The sequence below is a fragment of the Struthio camelus genome, chromosome 1, assembly GCF_040807025.1.
Source record: "Struthio camelus isolate bStrCam1 chromosome 1, bStrCam1.hap1, whole genome shotgun sequence".
Lineage (NCBI taxonomy): Eukaryota > Metazoa > Chordata > Aves > Struthioniformes > Struthionidae > Struthio > Struthio camelus.
In genome coordinates this window covers 31,239,135-31,258,493 of record NC_090942.1, presented here as the reverse complement: position 1 = coordinate 31,258,493, position 19,359 = coordinate 31,239,135, and the positions used below count along the sequence as shown (strand labels likewise).

The window sequence follows — 19,359 nt, the reverse complement described above, 5'->3', positions numbered from 1 at the left end:
GGGCCACAACCACGATTCCTTTCCGCTGTCATTGTGCTTATTACTGCCCCAAGAATATTAGGAGAAAATGTCTTTGTGTTAAGAGTAAGAAGACTGCAGTTATCTGGGCTCCAACACAAGACCAAAGGCTGTACTTCACAATTCTGTTGCTTTGGCACAATATAACTCCTAACTGTGTCTTAGGAAAACAACTTAAAAATCCCACATGCAAGATAGAGTTAAAGCTCATTTGATGTTTCTTTCATGGTGATATTAAACTATGACCAATATCAATGATGCAAATTGCTTTGATGACCCCCGAAGAATGAACAGAAAAGAAAATAAAGGTGGAGAGGGGGAAACCTATGCCAGATTTTTTGTCTTTGTCCTGCAGTGTGATGTAAATGCAATTCAGTTTAAGATCAGAAGCATGTGTGTAATTACTGACACAAACTTGTGTATAAAGTGTATAAAAGGGTATAAAAATACTTAAGTATGTTTCATTAAATTATGAAATTAAAATAACTGATTTTTAAAGGTTGAAAAAAATAATCTCACATTCTTAAAGCACTCCAAAGGTTTAGCAAATTAATGTCACAAATATTCAAAGCAGCTGCAACTTTCTTTCCCTTACCGTCACTTCCTAATCTCTTAACAGAAGAACAGGACAATTATTTTCTTCTATGTGATGTTTTACCAGAAGACAGATTGCTTAGAGAACAACTTCAGCAAAAGAGACTGGTAAGGAATTGCTTATATTGTTTCATTTTTTTTGAGGTAGGCAGATCCATTGTATAACATATGGAAATTTACTGGGCATTTTAAAATTAAAGCATTTTATGTTAAATTGCAAAATTTTGATTTTCTTTTTTTAAGCTCATTTCCATAGCTGCTACTTAAACATGCACAAACTCCTTGTTTATATATATTTCCTGGGAATAAATTTACAGGTTGTATGTCAGTGCTGCACACGAGTGGAAAATATGCCCAGAGCACAAAAAAGAAAAGCTGAGCGTGCTGAATATCTTTCTTCTTACAAGAATCTGCAGTGCATTGACACACTGTCTTTTGTGCAATAATATGCGTGTTGGGAAATTAGCAAAATAAAACTCACTGTGAGCTTCTGTGAAACAGGAATATGCTACTTATTTACAAAATCTTTTAGCAAATTGATTTTATGCATTCACACTCTCTCACTCAGGTTTAATTAATTCACACTCGCATACTCACAAGCACTAAGATGCATGTGCAAAGGAGGACTGGCAGGGGTCATTTTTGTGAGATAGAAAAGACAAGAAATTCCAGCTGTTGAATCCTCATCACGTTTCTGGAGTTCTTCTTGACCGATGATGACAAGCTAATATTTTGGACAGATCTCTCGTATCTTTTAGGAGTCTTCGGTTCTTATGGGGTGATCCTTTGCCCTAGACTCTCACTGACCTCAGTTTCCATGAATCTTAGGACAGGTTGCTGTCCATGGGGTTTTTTTCTTGTTTATTTCAAACATACGTTCCAAACACCTGTAGTCTGTTTCCATCTTGGGCTAACTCAAAAATGAATGTTCTGTGATATGTAGCAGCCCTGTTGTCATCCTCTGTAGTGTTAGGATGGGTCTTCTGCGGAAGAATGATCTGTACTGCCGTCTTCAAGTGCAGGCCTTTCGGTCTTGACATAAAAATGTTCCTCAGTTTACTTCTGGGGGTGGAGTACTGGGAATGGTGTCCTTCTGAACACGGGCCTTTTAACGCTTTGTTCTGCTGTTTCTTCTGGTCTTTATTTGTACCAACCTTAATATTTCTGTTACAAGTCTCTACGTACACAGCATGCAACTAAAAAAGACCTTAAAACATTAGCCTTCAGAATGATAGCAGATGCTTACAAAGACCAACTGTTTCTAGGGCTAGTCCCCAAGAAAACTGGGACTGGCAGGCAGAATCCATTTGGTCCAAATGCTCTGTGAACGCTGTTCTAATTTGCTGGTTGAAGTACTGTTCTGCAACCTGCCACACTCTACTAGTGAATCCTCAGAAACTGTGCAATATGTACAAGCCTTGCAGTGCTACCCATTGTATCCTAGCTCTTGCAAAGAACTGTGGTACTTCTGCCACTGAGGCATTCTCGTGGAGTTGGAGTTGCCACAGCTGAAATCTCCATTCCTGTGGAGGTCTGTTGGACTGGCACGGACTAAGAAAAAAGCAGGTGGTGTACTCATACATGCATGCATGCTTCTATTCCAATTCATTGTAAGAAGAGCAATCCTGGATCAATAAAAAAGGTTCATCTAGATCAGAGCAAACCTGGATCAATAAAAAAGGTTCTTCTAGATCAGTATCTGATCCTTGAGAGCAGCAAAGTGTCTACGGTATATTTTTTGCCCTTTTCTGAACTGATAGGTCAGAACTGAAAGAATCTGAACTGATTCTTTCTCGGAATATTCTCCCAGTTCTGACAATTGGCAGCTCAAGAATTTCCTGAGTCAACAACATTGTACTTGTATTTATTAAGACAATGGATTTTTGTTTTGTCAACCTCCTGTCACTCCTTGAACCCACATAAACTGCCGGTATCCACAGCTTCCTGTAACAATGAGTTGCACAACTTAACCACACGTGAAAAAACTCTCTCTTTGGTACTTTTCAATCTGTCACTTCATACCTGGCTAATTTTCTTATTAGAAGAGGTGATGAGCAATTGTTCCTTAATCATCTTATCCACACCTTTCATGATTTTCGTACCTTACATCATGTCCTCCCTCAGTCGTATCTTCTAGGCTGAAGATGCCGTCTGTTTAATGGTTCTTCCTTGTTCATTATTGCTGCACTTCTCTGTACCCTTTCCAGTTTACTACAATCCCTCTGAGGTTATCAAGGACATCCTAAATATTATATGTGGGCATGCAGTGTCCTAAAGAATTTCTTTTCCCAGGCATCTGTAATGCTCTTTGTAACTTGGGGGTGGGGGGAGTCATTATTGGGCACGCAGCTAATGTTTTCATAGAACTGTCTATTTTAATAGTAACTCCTGGCTGCTGCACACTGGACTGTACATTTTCTTTTTTAAAGGGCATGTATTTCTGTTTTTGCAGTGTTTTGCACTATACAGCCCTATTCCATCTAGGCCACTACCTGTGTCCAGGGAGATCAGATTCTGTTGGCAGCTGAGTCACCTCATCTGCTCTGGAAAAATATGTTTGCTTAAATTTAGAATGGAGTGCAGGATTTAGCCTAAAGCAAGTGTTTTTGTTTACAGAGGAATTAAGTTTGAAAAGGGATGCATTCTTGTTTATGGAGGTGAAACAGCCTTTGTTGGAATAGCCACCGTTTTAAATGTCAGAATTGTATCTCCAGTTTTTACAGAGGATTTTGTGAAATTGAGCTGTAGCTGTAGTTGGGGGCAATGGAGTCACAGCTTTAGTTACAGCAATAAAGTCTGTTTAGTTTTTCACTTCCTTTTGCTGCAATCTGAGCGTTGACTTGCAAGTTAAATAGTTATTTTGCTTTGCAAAGTCTTTTACCTCCAGACAAGTCCAGCAATTAAGAGCAAGCTGGCAAGTGGGCTCGTGTGAGTTGCACAGAATAAAGACTAGAACTATATAATTTCTGCTGATTTGTCTGCAGCCTCTGAATCCTAACTGCTGTCTCCAGCAGCATGCCCAAACAAGGACAAATGTTATCTTTAAAATGTGCTAGCTAATGCATTTCATTTAGCAGTTTTGAAACTCCAGTTTAGGAGTATTTCAGGCTATTTGAAGCAAGGGAGCTAGCCAAGGTGGATGCTGTGTAGAGACATTATGGTGACTGTGATGTATTGAGAGAGAGCAAGGAATGAGCCCAAACTAGGCTAGAATGCACAGCTTTTTGAAACAGCTGACAAGGCTATGTGATACAAAACAGATACAGTCTTCTGGAAAAACATAGTCTTGACAAAGAATCAGTAGTTGTGAGTATCAGCAGTGGAACCCAGGCAAGGAAGTCCTACAGGCAAACCTCAAGATACAAGGACAGGCACTGTCAGTATTAGGCGCTTGGGCTTATCTGTAAGATATTTCCTAAAAAAGGAGGGTAGAGGGCAGCAAAAAAAAAAAACCTTCCATTTTTTCTGAAAATGCGCACATCCCACCGCAACACTGCCCTTGTCTTGTTATCATGTTTACAGCCATTCTCCTATCATGTGACTGGTAGTTTTAAGTGAGTAGGCTGCAGATCTCATTAAATCCACCCTGAAGAAGAGTGTTCATAAAAACTGGAAGAAAGTCAAAGGGGTGGTTAGCGCGCTCAGCCATACAAATTTCCTAGATATGCCAGGTTACCGTTCCCAGGATGAGATGAGTTTGAATGATCCCCAGTTTGTCTCAAACATAAGCGAAGTTGAAGCTATGCACTGAGAAGGATCAAGATGCTAGTCTGAATTGGTATAATGCCACACCTAAAGTGGTTACAGAACAGGTAATAATGTTTAGCATGTTAATGCTTACCCATCTGAAATTCAATAGGTTCTTCCTTCCCCGTTTTAAGGATGGTGATTTTACCCTTCTCAAGCACCCTGGAACCTTGCCACCCTTCTTTGAAGGGCTCTCACTAACAGTCAGAAATTGTTTCATCTACTTCTGTAATGACACTTGGGTAAATTCCATCAGATTTGGATACATATAACTTGCATTATTTAACCTTTTCTGTGCTTTTTCTGGTCTCTGTTCTTTATTCTCCCCGTTTTAAATGAATATGATTAGTTGTCTGGACATAATTAACCTTTTCTGCAAAGACTGAGGCCCTGAATATTGCAGGTGTTCCTCTTGTGTCTGTGTTTGCTATCTTACTGTACTAAGTATTGAATCTCTGCTCGTCTTTGCTGTTTATTTCTAAAGTGTTTATAGGGGGTTATTTCTTGCTATTATGTTTTACTCTGTGTTAGGCTATCTCCATCTTCTTTTCATTCTCTCTAGTTCAAAAAAACTTCGTCCTCATCCTGCTTGAGCTTGGCAACCTCGTATATGTCTGCCATAATTTTACCCCTCTATTTCTTTTCGTACATCTGTGCGCAGTTATTCAGTTTTCATCCTATCATGAAACTGTTCCTGCCTTTTTTATTTGACTTGACTTCCTGAACAAGCTGTAGGGATGTCTTCTACACCAATGTTACAGTAACCCTCAAAGCCTGGGTCATTAGTCCTGCTGTTGACTGCAGCCTTTTCAAATGCAGGTTGTAGCTCATATCAGTTCAGTACCTGAGTCAACTTGAGGAGAGGAAGAATCTACGAACAAGTGGGGCAGACAGGTACGGGCCTAAAGCATTACAGCCATCCCAGTTAGTCATTTCTGCTGTGCAGTTAGAAACCAAGCTCTGCAGACCAGACTGCAATCTAGGATAAGGCACAGAAAAAACATTCTTCGTATTCTTAAGAGGCAACGTGCCATACAACACATCAGTCAGGAGTACAGCTGAGCCTCAGAGGTTTCACCATAAGCTTGTAACAGCCGTATTGCAATCCTGAGACTCTTGCCAAGTTATTGTAGTGCTAGTTAAGTTATAATTTTGTCTTTGTTCTCCAGCATTTTATTCAGTTTGCCATAGGATTTGTGGTTGGGCAGATTATCCAGCTTTTTCCCCTTCTTATATCCTTTCACCCCCACCACCACCACAATTTTCTCCCCAGTTTCCTGTTTTTCCAGTAGGTCACTGCTCTTACTTCTCTCTGGCTTTTTCTTGCTGTCCTTTCAAGCCTAGTACAAAGGTCTCCTCACTTAGCTGACAAGCTGATGTCCTGATATGCTCTTTCTGTTCTTTGTCAGGTGCATTCAGTGATAGCCTTTGTTTCCCCATCCAAATGATGGTGTTCTTAAATGCTCCCTGTTTTGTCACTCTTTCCATAGTAGACATTCCTCTCCAGTACGTGCTGATCTATGCCTGTGCCTAGATCTCAGCCAAAAGGTTTCAGAAGGACACGACCTTCCCTTTCCTACAACGCTATTCCCTTTCCTACTTCATTCTCATTCCCATGGTTTTGGGATAACTTCTTATCTGAACATCAGTAATGCCCACTTGGTTGATCAGCCTGTTCCAAATGAACTGGAGTCATCTGAATTTCGTCACCAGATGGGCAGCATGTCTTGGATGGTAGTAGGTCACAGACCATTGCTTTCCTCTCCTCTCCTTCCCAAAGGTGGATCTCTAATGCCACCATCCTTCATTTCTTAGTGACTTGTCTTGGACATGCAGTTCAGTGTGCCTGGCCAATGGGGTTCTATTTTTCAAGTTCCAGAACTGTGTATTTTCAAGCTCACTGGATGAGGGAAAAGTGCACAAAGTAATCAGCAAACACTTATATCTCAGATGGTGTGACAACTGGCTACAAAGGGATTTAGTGTTCTGCAGGCTGGGTGACCTGTCTTGATGCAATTGTATTTCTGTGCATCTTACAGCAAAGCTGTTTCCTGAAGGGCCTCTCCATCAGGCATCTCTGACCCTATTAGAGAAAAGGGACTCTTCACGAGCTAACGTTGAGGAGGACTTGATAATGATTACAGAATTGGAAGAATTTTTCCTGAACTCGGAAGGCAAGAGAGCCCTGTTTGAAGTGGGAGAACTGAACACAGTGAGTAAGGAGAGAAGCTGAATACAGAGGTCAGGAGACAGGCTATTGATATATGGCTAAGACTGCAGGTCTTCACAGAGATATGAAGTCTCTGATACCATGTTTTTTTATAAATATTCTTCCCACTTAGCAGCTGCGAGCACAATCTAAAGCTCATCAGCCAATCTTTGAGGAAACTGTAGACACAAAGACAAATTTAATTCACTTACTCTAAAGGTAGTTTATCCTTATGATGTATATAATTATAAAGTAATGTGCTTGGCCAGTTTTTAGGGACTGTAGTGCATCTCAAATCTTACCAGTCCTGGTCTTTGTCTCAGTATACTGTGCTGGTTTTTTTCGTTGGCAGTAAAGTGTATCAACAGCTTCTTTTTGTGATCTATCTGTGTGATTTTCTGTTTTTTAAACCAGAATCTATTTCACTTGCTTCCTTCGCCTACAGCAATAGCTAGTTTCACTGAGCACTCAGCAGGGAAATGTAGCTGTTATTTAAATTGGAAGAAACTAGAACTAAAGGTGCACACTGTGTGTTTGTGTATTTGCCTAGGAAAGCTTGTTAAAATATGTATTTTACTGTAAAATCTCTAACCAGTATTATTCAGATCCAAATTTACACCCACCTTGTTATCTCTGGTAGCACCTTGTTTTCCAGGCAGACAGGCTGATTTCAGTAGTATTGATGAGTTGGGTATCATAGCAGAAAATGTTGCCTCCGAATGTGAATTCTTCGGAGTGGTGAGTACATTGTGCTCAGTGCAGTAGGACTGTGCTGATTCAGATGTTTGAGTGCTTCACACTACAGCGGTCATTAAGTTTCCTCGTCAAAGAAACATCTTTAGGCCAATTACCTCCCCAAAGGGTATAACATGGTTATAAAAAGCATTAATTGGAACTCCCCTCACATATGATGTACTACTATATTTCTAGTCTTTTGCCTAGAGAGAATTAAGACTGTAGGACCAGAAGGGGCAAGACAGATGACAGCAAGAGTCCTCAAACTACAGGATGCTCATGCTGCAATCCAGCCCAGTATGCATACTTAAAGCTGACAGTATTGGTGTGCTTAAGTCTTTGGAGCAGGGACTTCGGACTGTGCCTTTGCAAGGCTTACAGCAATTATCTTTTTTTTTTTCAGTCTTGCACATCTTTAAAAAAAAAAAAACACAAAAGCATATACTGCTGTTATCTCCATTTTACAGATTGAAGTGCAGAATCCAGTCCTCCACTTCGCAAGTGGGTTGCTGCACTGAGAACTGATAAGTTCAGGTCTCATGGCAGTCACAGATTCACTGCATGATCTTGTCCTGAATTGCATTGTGTAGTCTGCCTGTATTTTAGAGCTGGAGAAGTACTTTCTACCTGAAGTGCTTATCTCTTAGAAGTGCTGTGATTATTGAAAAGAGGAAGGGTTTGGAGAAAGAGGTAAAATTTTTTGTCAGATCGGCTAATGTAGTTGGAATGTAGTTTCTTCTAATGTAGTTTCTTCCAAAATATTGCTTCCAAGCAGAGCAACAGACACATTTTTAGTACTCCACCTTGAATTGCCAGCTCCCAAGAGAAAGTTTGAAGTCCTCCTTATACTGAGCATCATGAAAGTCTGCAGCATATTTATACACTCCAAATTGCAAATTGTCTTACAAATGATCAAATTTCTTTTTGTGTTACCAGTTTAGTGTGCAGGTGTATTTAAAGATGATCGTCCTGGTCTAAGCGCTTGCATGTCTTTACCATGGGCTTTTGTTTTATCCACAGCGTGGATGTTAGCTTGCAATCTGGTTGAATTTTTATGGTAAATCAGTGACATAATAGACTTTATAACCCAGAGCTTTTTCCAGACAGATAAAAGGAAAAAATGAACTCAAATTTATTGAGTACAGTAAGTTCTCCTGCAAGGCAACTGTCAATTTTTGTTATATGTAAGTATGATCAGTAATACACAGCTTCCATTTGCCATGTTTGAAGGTGATCAAGCGTTTATGTCCTATAGAATTTTCCTAAAGCTGTTCTGGAGAAGACTGATAACTACCTCAGTTATATCTACTGCTTAATTGTCCTAGGCGCTATATAAACATTTGCTTCCAAGAGCTTGTTGTCTGAAGGTACTTATCTTTGAGAATGCATGGATGATCTTGTAAGCCTCACTTGTTTTGTGGAACAAGGAGTTTAGAATGAAAACATCCATAATTTAAGTTCTATTTTATATCAGTGTGGGTATCTGTTCTGCCAGTCATGCTGTTTTGCAGCTTCTTTGTCAGCCTTCAGTAAAGTAATGGAACTTTTTTTTAATCAAACCATACAATATGGCAGAAAGATTGAAGGACAAATAGCTGAGAGAACTTTTAACTAAAGGTAAAAAGAGATGAGAGTGAGGAACTATTCAACAGACAGTATTTGGGGCAAGTACTCGCTGAACAAGTCTACGTGGACCAATTTCCAGGCCTGAAACTTGGGACTAAACCCAAAACCCATCTTTTTTTTAACTAGAGAATCCTAGTTTTCCGAGCTGAAACTCTGAACTTTTCATAACTGAAGATTAATCGGCTGAACTTCAAATCTAAAAGGAAATATTTGCTTATTTTTAATATTTTTGTTTACACTTTTGGTCAAAATTGATTGATTTTTCTCTTGTTTAGGATATGCACCTTTAAAAAGCTTTAAATATTCATTTTTGCCTGCCTCCACTTCATTTCTATTGGAAAGCATGTTAGACTGTGTGGACTGACATTACATCATTTAATACTGTGTATTTCTGAAGAGGATAGGATGTTCCCATAAGCATTCTACATGTTGTAAAGACCTTGCCATTTGGCAGATGGTCTTCATATCAGTATTGTAAATTAATTGCCTGAAATCAAACTGTGGCATTTGATTCACTTACTGTTATAGTATTTTGGATTACCTTTCCTGTCTGTGCCCAATTCTTGTATTCGTTATGGAAGAAGAAAACTAATGCATGTTTATTTTGTGATCTGTTTGCTTTTGCCTCTCTGTCACTTTGATACAACACACAATCCTGAAAAAGTTTTGGAAAATCCTGTGGCTTGAAATGTTTGAGCTTTTTTCTTAGTATCAACCATGGATTAATGCTACAGTCCAGCAGCTGGAGCAGTTTGGAAACTGATGCAGATATTAAAGTTAAATTACTCATTTTCTGCCTCATAGCTTGAGTTCAAACTTGACTTTCATCACCAGCGGAAGGTCCCCACTCAGAAAAATCACAAAGGCTTTATGCAACTTGATACAATTGCTCTTCTCCCTTCAGACCCCCAGAAGTGAGGTGGAAATAGAGGATGTTTGGGGATGTTTGCAGGGGAAAAAAAAGTAGAGCTCTCACTTTCACGGTATTTGACTTGAGCCAGTGCTTTTAATTTCTCACCTGTACAAACATCAAATTTGCTTGCTGCTTTGAAAAGTACCTTCTAACAATGAGTGATGGAAACAAATGATAAAAGGAGTGTCTGAATTGAAAAATATTTTTAAAACTTTATTGAGTAAATTGATACAACAGTGGTGCTTTGTTAGTCTGGCCTCTCAGCTGCCAAACATGCCTGCGTAGGGGAAAACAAGAAGGCTGATAGAGTACAGTAGCATGAGCGCTGTCTCACTGAAGGATATAGTATGAGTCTTGTTTCCCCTCAGGCTTAACTGGGAACAGCAGTTTGCCAGGGCTTTAATAAGCAGTTTGTATGAGATGGGAATCTGGAGTTATGCAGCCAAGCATCAAATGTTGCAGAACATTTTGTTTCACTGATGGTGGAGCACAATTAGGGAACTGTTTTGGAATATTTTTCAGAGGAGATGGGGCTTTCAACCCTTGCTTTATTCATCTTTAAATTGGGTATGGTATCTTTTGATTTCATTTTGGATTGTTTCTAGTGTATTTTACAAATTATGTAAACTCCATGCAGATGCTTTCACATTTAAGGTGAGCCAAATAGCATGTGACGTGCCACTGAGTGAAGAGAGGTGACACCTAATGAAAGCCACAATAGAAGCCCCGATTCTTATGGATGTGCCATGGAATGTGTCCTACCCAGGTAGAGCAGATGGATAGTCTTATTTAATTGAATATCTGCTGAAAGGTTCTCACGAGCTGCATTTTGTTCCGTCTATCTGTTTCAAGAGTCAGCCCTGAGAAATCTCAGTTTATATTTCAGTTAGTTAACGTTTTGTGTAACACAGGAGGACACTGGAGAGTATGGTGTGGGATTTCTGTAGGCACTGTTATGCGTGACTCCAAAATAAAATGTACACTTTCTGATATAAAAAGCAAAAAAAAAAAAAAAATCTGGAGTTTGCATTTTCAGGGTGACAGAATCTTAGCTGATGTGCAATAGCTACAACTCCCAAATTGTTTGGTTGAGTATAGGCCATAAAGCACAGCGCACTCTTCCCTCACAGCAGCCATTGGCCTTAGGCCACATGTAGCTCAGGTGAGGCACGTTACTTTGTTCTCCAGCAGGCATCCCCCTGGTCCCACTGTCCTTTGCTGAATACAGCATTCTGCTTTTGAAGAAAAGAAGCTGACAGCACATTTATTAGCCCAACATCAGCCTCCTTCACATCTCTCAGTGGGATGTAGTGGGGTAGGCTGCCTTGCACAGTGCAGGCCTAGTCTCAGCCCAGACACATCTGGGCTCGTACTGACAGTACAAGCTCAATGGGTTTTTTTTCTTTTTTTTTTCTCTCCCTTTTTTTTTTTCTTCTCTGCCTTCTATGGAGTTCACCCAACAGGCATAGCGGAATGTGAGCTTACATGTAGACTGTGGGCAAGTTTGGACTTTACTCCACACAAAAAGGTACTAAAGATCTATTTGGTCTTGATAGGTCAGAAACGCAAAGCTCCACTCTTCCAGGCTGTAAGCAGATAAAGGTGTTGAGAAAATCCCCTAAAAATTTCACTCAGAATCCCAAACGTCAGAGAGCAGACAGCACCACCTCTATGTTACACAGAAAATAAGTGCTTTACCAGTTATCAGTACTTAAAACACAAGCACAGAGAGAGTAATGCACTGTTAGTCTGAAAATGTGCTAAGTTTTAATCCAGACACTGACTCTCCCATTCCAGTTTTGGCCTTTCCATCTGAAGTGTATAGTAGCTCCACAGTGTAACTACACTCCTTCTGTTTCAGCACCAGAAAAAGTCATTTACTGTATTATTTTTTTAGGAAAATTGTGGTAAAATATTTTAAAATTCCTGATCTGCTGCTCTAAATTAAACCAAGCAAGTGGCAAAGACAGCTCTTCCTTTTCAGTGAGTTTACTACATCCCATAGCTCCTTGCAAAAACTGCCAGGCTTTTGTCATCCATCAGATGTATTATGAGAAAGTCCTCTGGATTACCTAGATTAGACATTTAGAGTTGAGTGTGTAATTCCACTGGGCTCTATGTGGTTGTCCACAAATTTCCTCATTTGTAACAGAGGTAAATCTACACCTAAGCAGAAACAATACACTGATATGTTCAGTAAAAAAATCATTTGAATAGTTGAGTAAAATCTCACTGTGAGCTTTATTTCTTCCCATGCAACTTGTATAATATTAGAATTTTGCAAGCTTCGTTGGAGCACATAGTGAAATTGATTTGTGACAGCTGCATATTTTAATTTTGTATGCTTATTGTTATCAGTAAGGATAACGAGATATAATAAGCTTGAAGTTATATAATGAAATAATCTTTATTTTAATTGAACAATTGTATCTTGTTTCCTTTCATAGAGAGAAATTCTGGAACAGCAACAGCAAGAGAGATATGACACAAGTTTTCATAGTATGTGTATGTTTTGTGATCAAGAATTCACAGGAAATAGGTGTGTATATTTACCTGTTCACTTTTATTTGCTCGTATCTGCTCACCTTCTTTGTTTATAGTTGAAAGTGTCATCAAACCAGTTAGTGAATAACGCACTAAGACTCAGAACTGTTTTAGGGTATAATCTAAGTATTCCTTTGAACTGCAGTCTCATTTTGAATAGTCACCCTCATACCTCTCAGTCCTGTAATTTTTCTGGTACAGCTTTGTATAACTGCATAGTAAACAGAATTGGGAACTGTACCATTTTAGAAAGAGTCATTTTTTGGCAGTTGTTCTGGGGGCAAGGAGAGTTGTTTAAGCCAGTATGACTGCTGAAAGATACGTCCATCCAGTTCCATACTTTCCTATTCCAATTTAGACTAGTTTGAGGGGGTTTAAAGATTGAATGAAGAACAGGAGAGGAAAATTAGAATGAGAACTGAATGCTTTGCAGCATCGATCAAGTGTGAGAGGGAGTTTCGTTCAAATCCTTGTTTCAATGAAAATTTGTTCATACCCAGTAAAACAATCTCGGATGGAGAGACCAAGTCTTTTCTCTGAATGCTTGATTGTGGGTAGCTCTGGTACTCTGGAGAGGTAGAAGAACCCGGGGTCAAGTCCCTGCAGGTCATCCACATTTTAGATGAGTGTCCTATTCTTTTTATTGCCTGATATAGTAAAGGACATTTCATTTAGCCCCCAAGAATTGCATCCTCTGATTACTCTTGGGACTGAGAGATTGAAAATCCCACTAGACCTTTGGTGTAGCCAAGCCTCAGCAATGTCAACACTTGGATGTTTATTTAGTGCCCAAAATAAACAGAAGCAGCTTAGGAATATCATATTGAGATGTTAGGCACCAAAGGAGTTTAGAATGATGAGAGCAGAGACTTGAGAATCTTACTGGCACTTATGTGCCTGAATTTACTTGCAGGATTTGCTCCACAATATATATAAAATTGGGTAACGAGGTCTTTAAAGCCCTTCTTCCTGTGAGAGAAGGTGGATATAAGAACGTTATCCATTTTAACCTCTATTAGTAAAGTAACTTATCTGAGCATCTGTTATGTTTGTTCCTGAATACTTTGAGTCCTTTTTATGTTGCTAGTGCTGTGCGAAACAACATTGAAGTAAAAGCATATCAGACGCAAGAATCTGTTTTGTTAACCAACTGAGAGAAAACTGAAAAATGGCTTTTTAGAATGATTCTCAAGACAGTTATTTTTAATCTGTGGTGTGCTTATTTGAGTTAATAAATGAGCTTTGCTAACAGTGAGGGTCAAAATAAAATTACATCGTAGTTTTCATCTAAACGCTTATATTTCATACCTGTCAATTAAGTAATTGAAGCATCACTGAACATTCAGTAGGGCTAAAATTGAAAACTTACTGCTTCAATTTAGTTGCATTCTTTTTCTGCCGGTGGCTACAACACTATTATTGTTTTTCTGTGTTGGCTTTTATGTATTTGTAAGGCAGTTAGTGTATTTTGAGTCACTAACTGAGTAGTTCTTGTACGTATTCAGAAATGCCTAATGTTCTATTTGAATGTCTTTTGTAGATCTGTCCTTCTCAATCATATGGCAAGAGAGCATGCTTTTAACATCGGGCTGCCAGATAACATTGTGAATTGCTATGAATTTTTGGCTGTATTACAGAATAAGCTCGACAAGTAAGTTATTTTTTAAAAGATAGACTTAAGTCATGTTTCCTTTAACCTTGGAAGTAAGCTGAGTTAAAATTAATTCAGCATTCATGAGTAAATAAGAACAAACTAAAAGTGAGCGTGACTTTTATGTATGTAATCTTAGAGGGCTTTTCTTTGGTTTCTTGAAAGCTAAATCATAACACTTTATAGTATGTGTTCTCTGGAATAATGGAGTCAGGTGCAGTGCTTCAATTATTATGCATGGTATAGTCTCCATTGACATCAGTAGCATCCCATCATTGCTGGAGTCAGTGTTGTTCTTTCTCAGTGTAACCCTCTTTTTGCTAAATGTCTCTTTTATCACTTTATGTAGAGTTGTTATGCCAATCTCTTTTTGTATTAACAACATGTGCCCTACCTATTCCTGCTGGCCCCCGTACATGGTTCTTCATCCCTCCAAAGTCCTTTGGATGCTTTACACAGGAAACCAGGCTTACAACCTCTTTGTGATGTTTCTGCTGCATCTTCATGGTTTAGATACAGCCTCTTCGTCCCTCTCTGGTTTGTTGCATGCCAGTCAGCCTTCTGGAAACACTTAGCAGCCAACATAAACTCTTCATGTGGCTCTCAGTGGCTGGATTTTTCACAAGCATTCTAAATGTAAAAACATTCCCACTTGCAAACTGACAGTTTGCTCTATGATACCCTGTCTAGTAACAGACTTCTTGATGTATATAGGGAATTTCTGCCTTATTGAAAGCAGAGCTTGTCTCCTTACTAAATACACAGTTGTTGAGTTCATCTGGAATACAAATAGTGAGAAATCAGATTAACTGAACCTAGCCACATAAAGAATGTATTGAATAGCTAAAGCGTTAGAAAATCGTTAATGATTCAGTTAAACGAGATTATCTTAGATGTATACTTTTGTGAAGGTTCTAGCGTGGTATAGCACAGCACCTGAGTATACGAAGTAGGTAAATACTTGTGTGGGACGCTAGCATTGAGGGTCCAAGCCTTATTCTTGGTCATTCATTTTCCAGATAGGTAGGACCCTATAGCCATTTCAGAGGAGAAATTGTCTCTTGGTGCTCCCAGGACAGTGAGAGGAGGCCCGATTCTTCCCCACTCTGCTAGGAATATACTCAGATATATTCAGGCTTTCAGAGAACTAATGCGAATAGTATGTTTCTGGAGAAGTTTAATAGTTAAGTTAAAAATGGTTACAGTTAAAGCAGAAACCTCCTCTTGGCAACTGGAAAGAGATGTTCTGTTGAAAGCTGCTTGCAGCTTGAAATTATAAGAGTCAGAGAAAGCTTTTTAACGTTCAACCTCAATGGAGGTTGCTTGGAGCAGTGTGAAAGAAGGATGTCATGCTAACAAGCTTTGCTCCTTCTAGTGAACCACTTTTTCAGCATTCACATCATTCCTCTCACAAGTATTTTATGATCACAGTACCTGCAGCCCAGCTTTTCTCCCTTTCACACCCATTTAGCTGGTTTTCTTCTAAATACAAGATACACAGGTAGGTCTACATGGAGCTGTAAGGCTGTCAGTGCTGAGGAATTGCTCCTGGTTTTCTTATTGTCCTGCTTTAAGAGACCTACTGAGGAAAAATCATTATGAAAATTAAAAAATGAACAAAACAAATACAGAATCTTTTGGTTGTAGATTTGATTGTGACTTCTGTTGCAATGTTTGATGTCTCCCTTTTCCACTGCTCAAAGAGTACATCTCAGAGCACAAAGGGAAATCCAGTGTGTATGCTGCCTCAGAAGCATGGTTGCTGAAGAATTTGAAAAGGTAATTCTCTTTAAAAAGAGAAGGATTTAGGTAGCAAAGAACTAGGCTCTGAATTTCCTTAGCAAGGGTATGAGTGCACTTTATAAATTTCAGCAGTGGACAACATGAAATATGCCGAAAGTGTAAGTTGGACTCCAGCAGAACATTTCCTTCCTTACAGATGAAACTGTATCTTCAAAAAAAGCTTAATAGATTTTAATACATTCTGTAACCAAAGACACTGAGAGAAATTTGTCTAAATTTTAGGCTTTGTTGTGAAAAGCTACAAAACAATGGAATTTGTGAAAACTGGGATATGGAAATAGGATTAAATATCTTTTCAAATAAGTTTGGAATCCATTGGTCTGTCCATCTGGAAAAAAAAAAAAGGAAAGGAAAAGGAAAATCTTCTCCAATTTAGTCTTTGGCCTAGCAAAGAATGTACGGTCACAACAGATACAAGTTAATTTCTTCCAAAAATAGGATATTTTAAGAACACATTTTGTGTTAGCATCGTTGTTGCCTAATGCACTAAGTTCCCTTGCTCACTTGATAAATTGCAGCTTGATCATTATGAAGAGGACTTGTGGGTTTCATTTACATGTTTAGACATTTCTCGTAGCCAATCCTGTAGTCAAAAGACTTGTTCAGATTGCTTCCCATGCAATGAGAGGCAGCTTCTTCTACCACTGAGAACAGACTTAGTATCTGCTCTCGTAGAATAATACTCGGGAATATTTTTTGAGCGCAGAAAAGTCTCATTTCAAGCAAATATCTTGACTGCATTGTGTATGCTCAGGAAGAGCACTACACCCTCCTCCTAGGAACATCTTTCACAAGTAGACCAAACACTTCGCTGTTAGCAGGCATAGCAAAGTCAAAGGAAAAGCAGATTTTAAAACTCATAGACTTGTTCTGCCAGCAGAGCTGTGACTCACCAGCAAGTCAATGTTTACTCTTTTAAGCTGCAAGCACAAGTAGAACTCAGAACTTCTTAACAGTAAGCCTAAACTTTACAAGAATTCTTGGAAAGCAAAAAAATGCTGAGAATCCTGAATTGCAGCTCCACACATAACAGCTGAAAGGAATCTGGCTGCACCTTGGTGAAGGAGTATGAGATTTTCAGGCGGCATGTATAGACCTGCTAGGCACAATATTACGGTGTTTGTGTGAGCAAATGCTTGAGTAAGAACATAATTTCTGTTGTTCAACGTCTGTATCTAAACCTTGGAGGAATCACAGAAAGGTCTGACCCAGACATTGTTAAAGTGTCATGTGACTGTGCAATCAAGCATACTTTCGTCTGTGTGTAGGGAAAAAAAAGGTGATTGCTTTCCAGTTGGATATCAGTCTTTCCTCCCAATGGTACCACTTCTTTAATCTTTATTGACAGCAATTCACAGCTACCACAATGTTTTTACTATCTGTACTTTTTAATATGTGTCTTAAAGTGCTATTGGTTTTCCCTTCCATCAAATTGTTTCCACTGCTGCTAGGCAGCATCTCCAATAGGAAGATGTAATGCCACAATTACAGAGTTTTTATTTCATCAGAACTGATTTCTGGGAGGGTGGTTTCCCCCCGCAAAGATAATTTTTCTTAAGGTCCAAGAAACTGTCCATCTTGGTGAGATATATAAGCCATCTCTTGTAAGAAAAAATGTTTTAGCACATTGGCTAACTAGATGCTCAAGATCAACATCCATTAAACAAGGACATTCCTATAAGCTCATCACGCTGCTGCATCTCTGCTGGAAAAAATCACCATTTACTATTTCAGGGATATCCATCTAGGCTAAAATGCAGATTTTTTTCTTGATACTATTAGCATAGCCCACTGTCTGAGTCAAGAGACTTTACTTAATGCTTAATAGGCTCAACCTTTAGATGTCAGCTGATACTACCTTTAAGAGAACATTTCTTTTAGCAGCCTGTCTACCTGTAATAGAGAATTTAACACAGTGCATATACTTCTATTTTGTTTGAACTGCTCTGGAAAACATGCCGTGATAAAATTACCATTTTTAATGGATATAGTCACCTTCCTGAGTTTTTATTTTTGTGTATACATATATATATATATATATATATATATATGTGTGTGTGTGTGTGTATGTACGTGTGTGTGCGCGCACGCGTGTGTGTACACACACACACACGCACACATATATATATGGTGTGATTTGATTTACTACATTTGATTTCTCAGGATTGCAAAACCCGCAGATCACCTTGGCTAACCTCTTTTTAGCCTCCTTGTTGAGTCAGAAATGTAAAACTCTTCTGTTTAGCTAATGTAAATTGTCTTTTTTAAAAGCGTACATTAAGAGTACAGGGTTAGGTTCTTTTCTCCCTGTATTACATAGAAACAGTCACTGATGGATTGGATTCTGCGCAGAATGAGTGCATGCGAGTTAAGAGTTCGTTTGTTCGACAGTCAGTGGCCCTCCCATGTTCTGAGACAAATTTAGTAAATCAAACGTTTCTCCTGTTTTGCATGTGGGGCAAACAGTAAACTTACTTTTATTATTTATGTTTTCATTATATATAGTTTTTGTGAGGTGCCTTGTCGTCTCCGTGTTTGGCTGACTCTACTAGTACTAGTTTATTTCCAAATAAACTAACTTTCTTTTTTACTTAGCTTGCTCTCACATGCTCTAGGATTAATCTTACAGTATATATCTCTGATTTATTTAAGTATGTTATCTTGTATTTCTTTTGCTTCCACATGTTGACTTGTTTACCTTTTTATCTTAGTTTACAGTGTTTATACTGTGAAAAAGTCTTCAGAGACAAAAACACACTTAAAGATCACATGAGAAAGAAGCAGCATCGCAGAATCAATGCCAAAAACAAAGAATATGACAGATTTTATATCATTAATTACTTGGTAAGAAGTTCTATGAATTATTAGTAAATTGATTGGAGAGATAAAAACAATATCTTGGTAAAAGTGAGTAATTCTAAACCTGGAATTAGTACAAAGGTGAAAAATCAAACGAAGGGCTCTTAAGAAATATGCTTTGTATGAGATGATAGTCTGGATAATTGTTAAATTAAGAAACAGTAAACATTTGTTGTTGAGAACTGATTTTCAGAGATGCAGGAAGAATACAGCTTGAAGAGACTCTAATCTTTATGTCATTAGTGCTCAGTTTCTGCTTTAATAACCAGAAGGGAAAATGAGATACAGTAATGAAATAAATGGAGATCTCACTTGACTATTATTGGCTTTTAGCTTGTTCTCTACAAACCTTAAGCAAGAAATGCTCTTCAGAGTATAAATTGAATGCAAAGAGGAGAAAAATGAAAGTCCCATAGGTGAAACAAATGATAAGTGTTTGCTTTTAGCCCCCAGGTAGGTACGTGTGGCTAGGTATTCCTTTTTTTTTTTTTTTTTAATCTCAGATCTTTCAGAGTGTGTGTGTTATGTGTGTGAGTAGCAAATATTCACTTACTCTCTTCAGCTGCTGAATATAGGAGCTGCTTCAAAAGCTGCTACATTCTGTCCCAGAAGTAACTATATTTCATTTGAAGTAGTTTCTAGGCCTTGTACATGTGTTAA

The 19,359-nt window shown here is 38.6% G+C and overlaps 1 protein-coding gene across 1 annotated transcript in view; it reads left to right on the top strand.

Moving 5' to 3' along the window:
• ZNF277 (zinc finger protein 277) overlaps positions 1–19,359 on the top strand; it is a 53,867-nt gene that overhangs the window by 23,515 nt on the left and 10,993 nt on the right. Inside the window, exons 4-7 of the mRNA XM_068933129.1 lie at positions 638–720; positions 12,290–12,381; positions 13,927–14,037; positions 18,552–18,684. Of these exons, the coding sequence (XP_068789230.1) occupies positions 638–720; positions 12,290–12,381; positions 13,927–14,037; positions 18,552–18,684 (419 nt within the window). The remainder of the gene's footprint in view (positions 1–637; positions 721–12,289; positions 12,382–13,926; positions 14,038–18,551; positions 18,685–19,359) is intronic.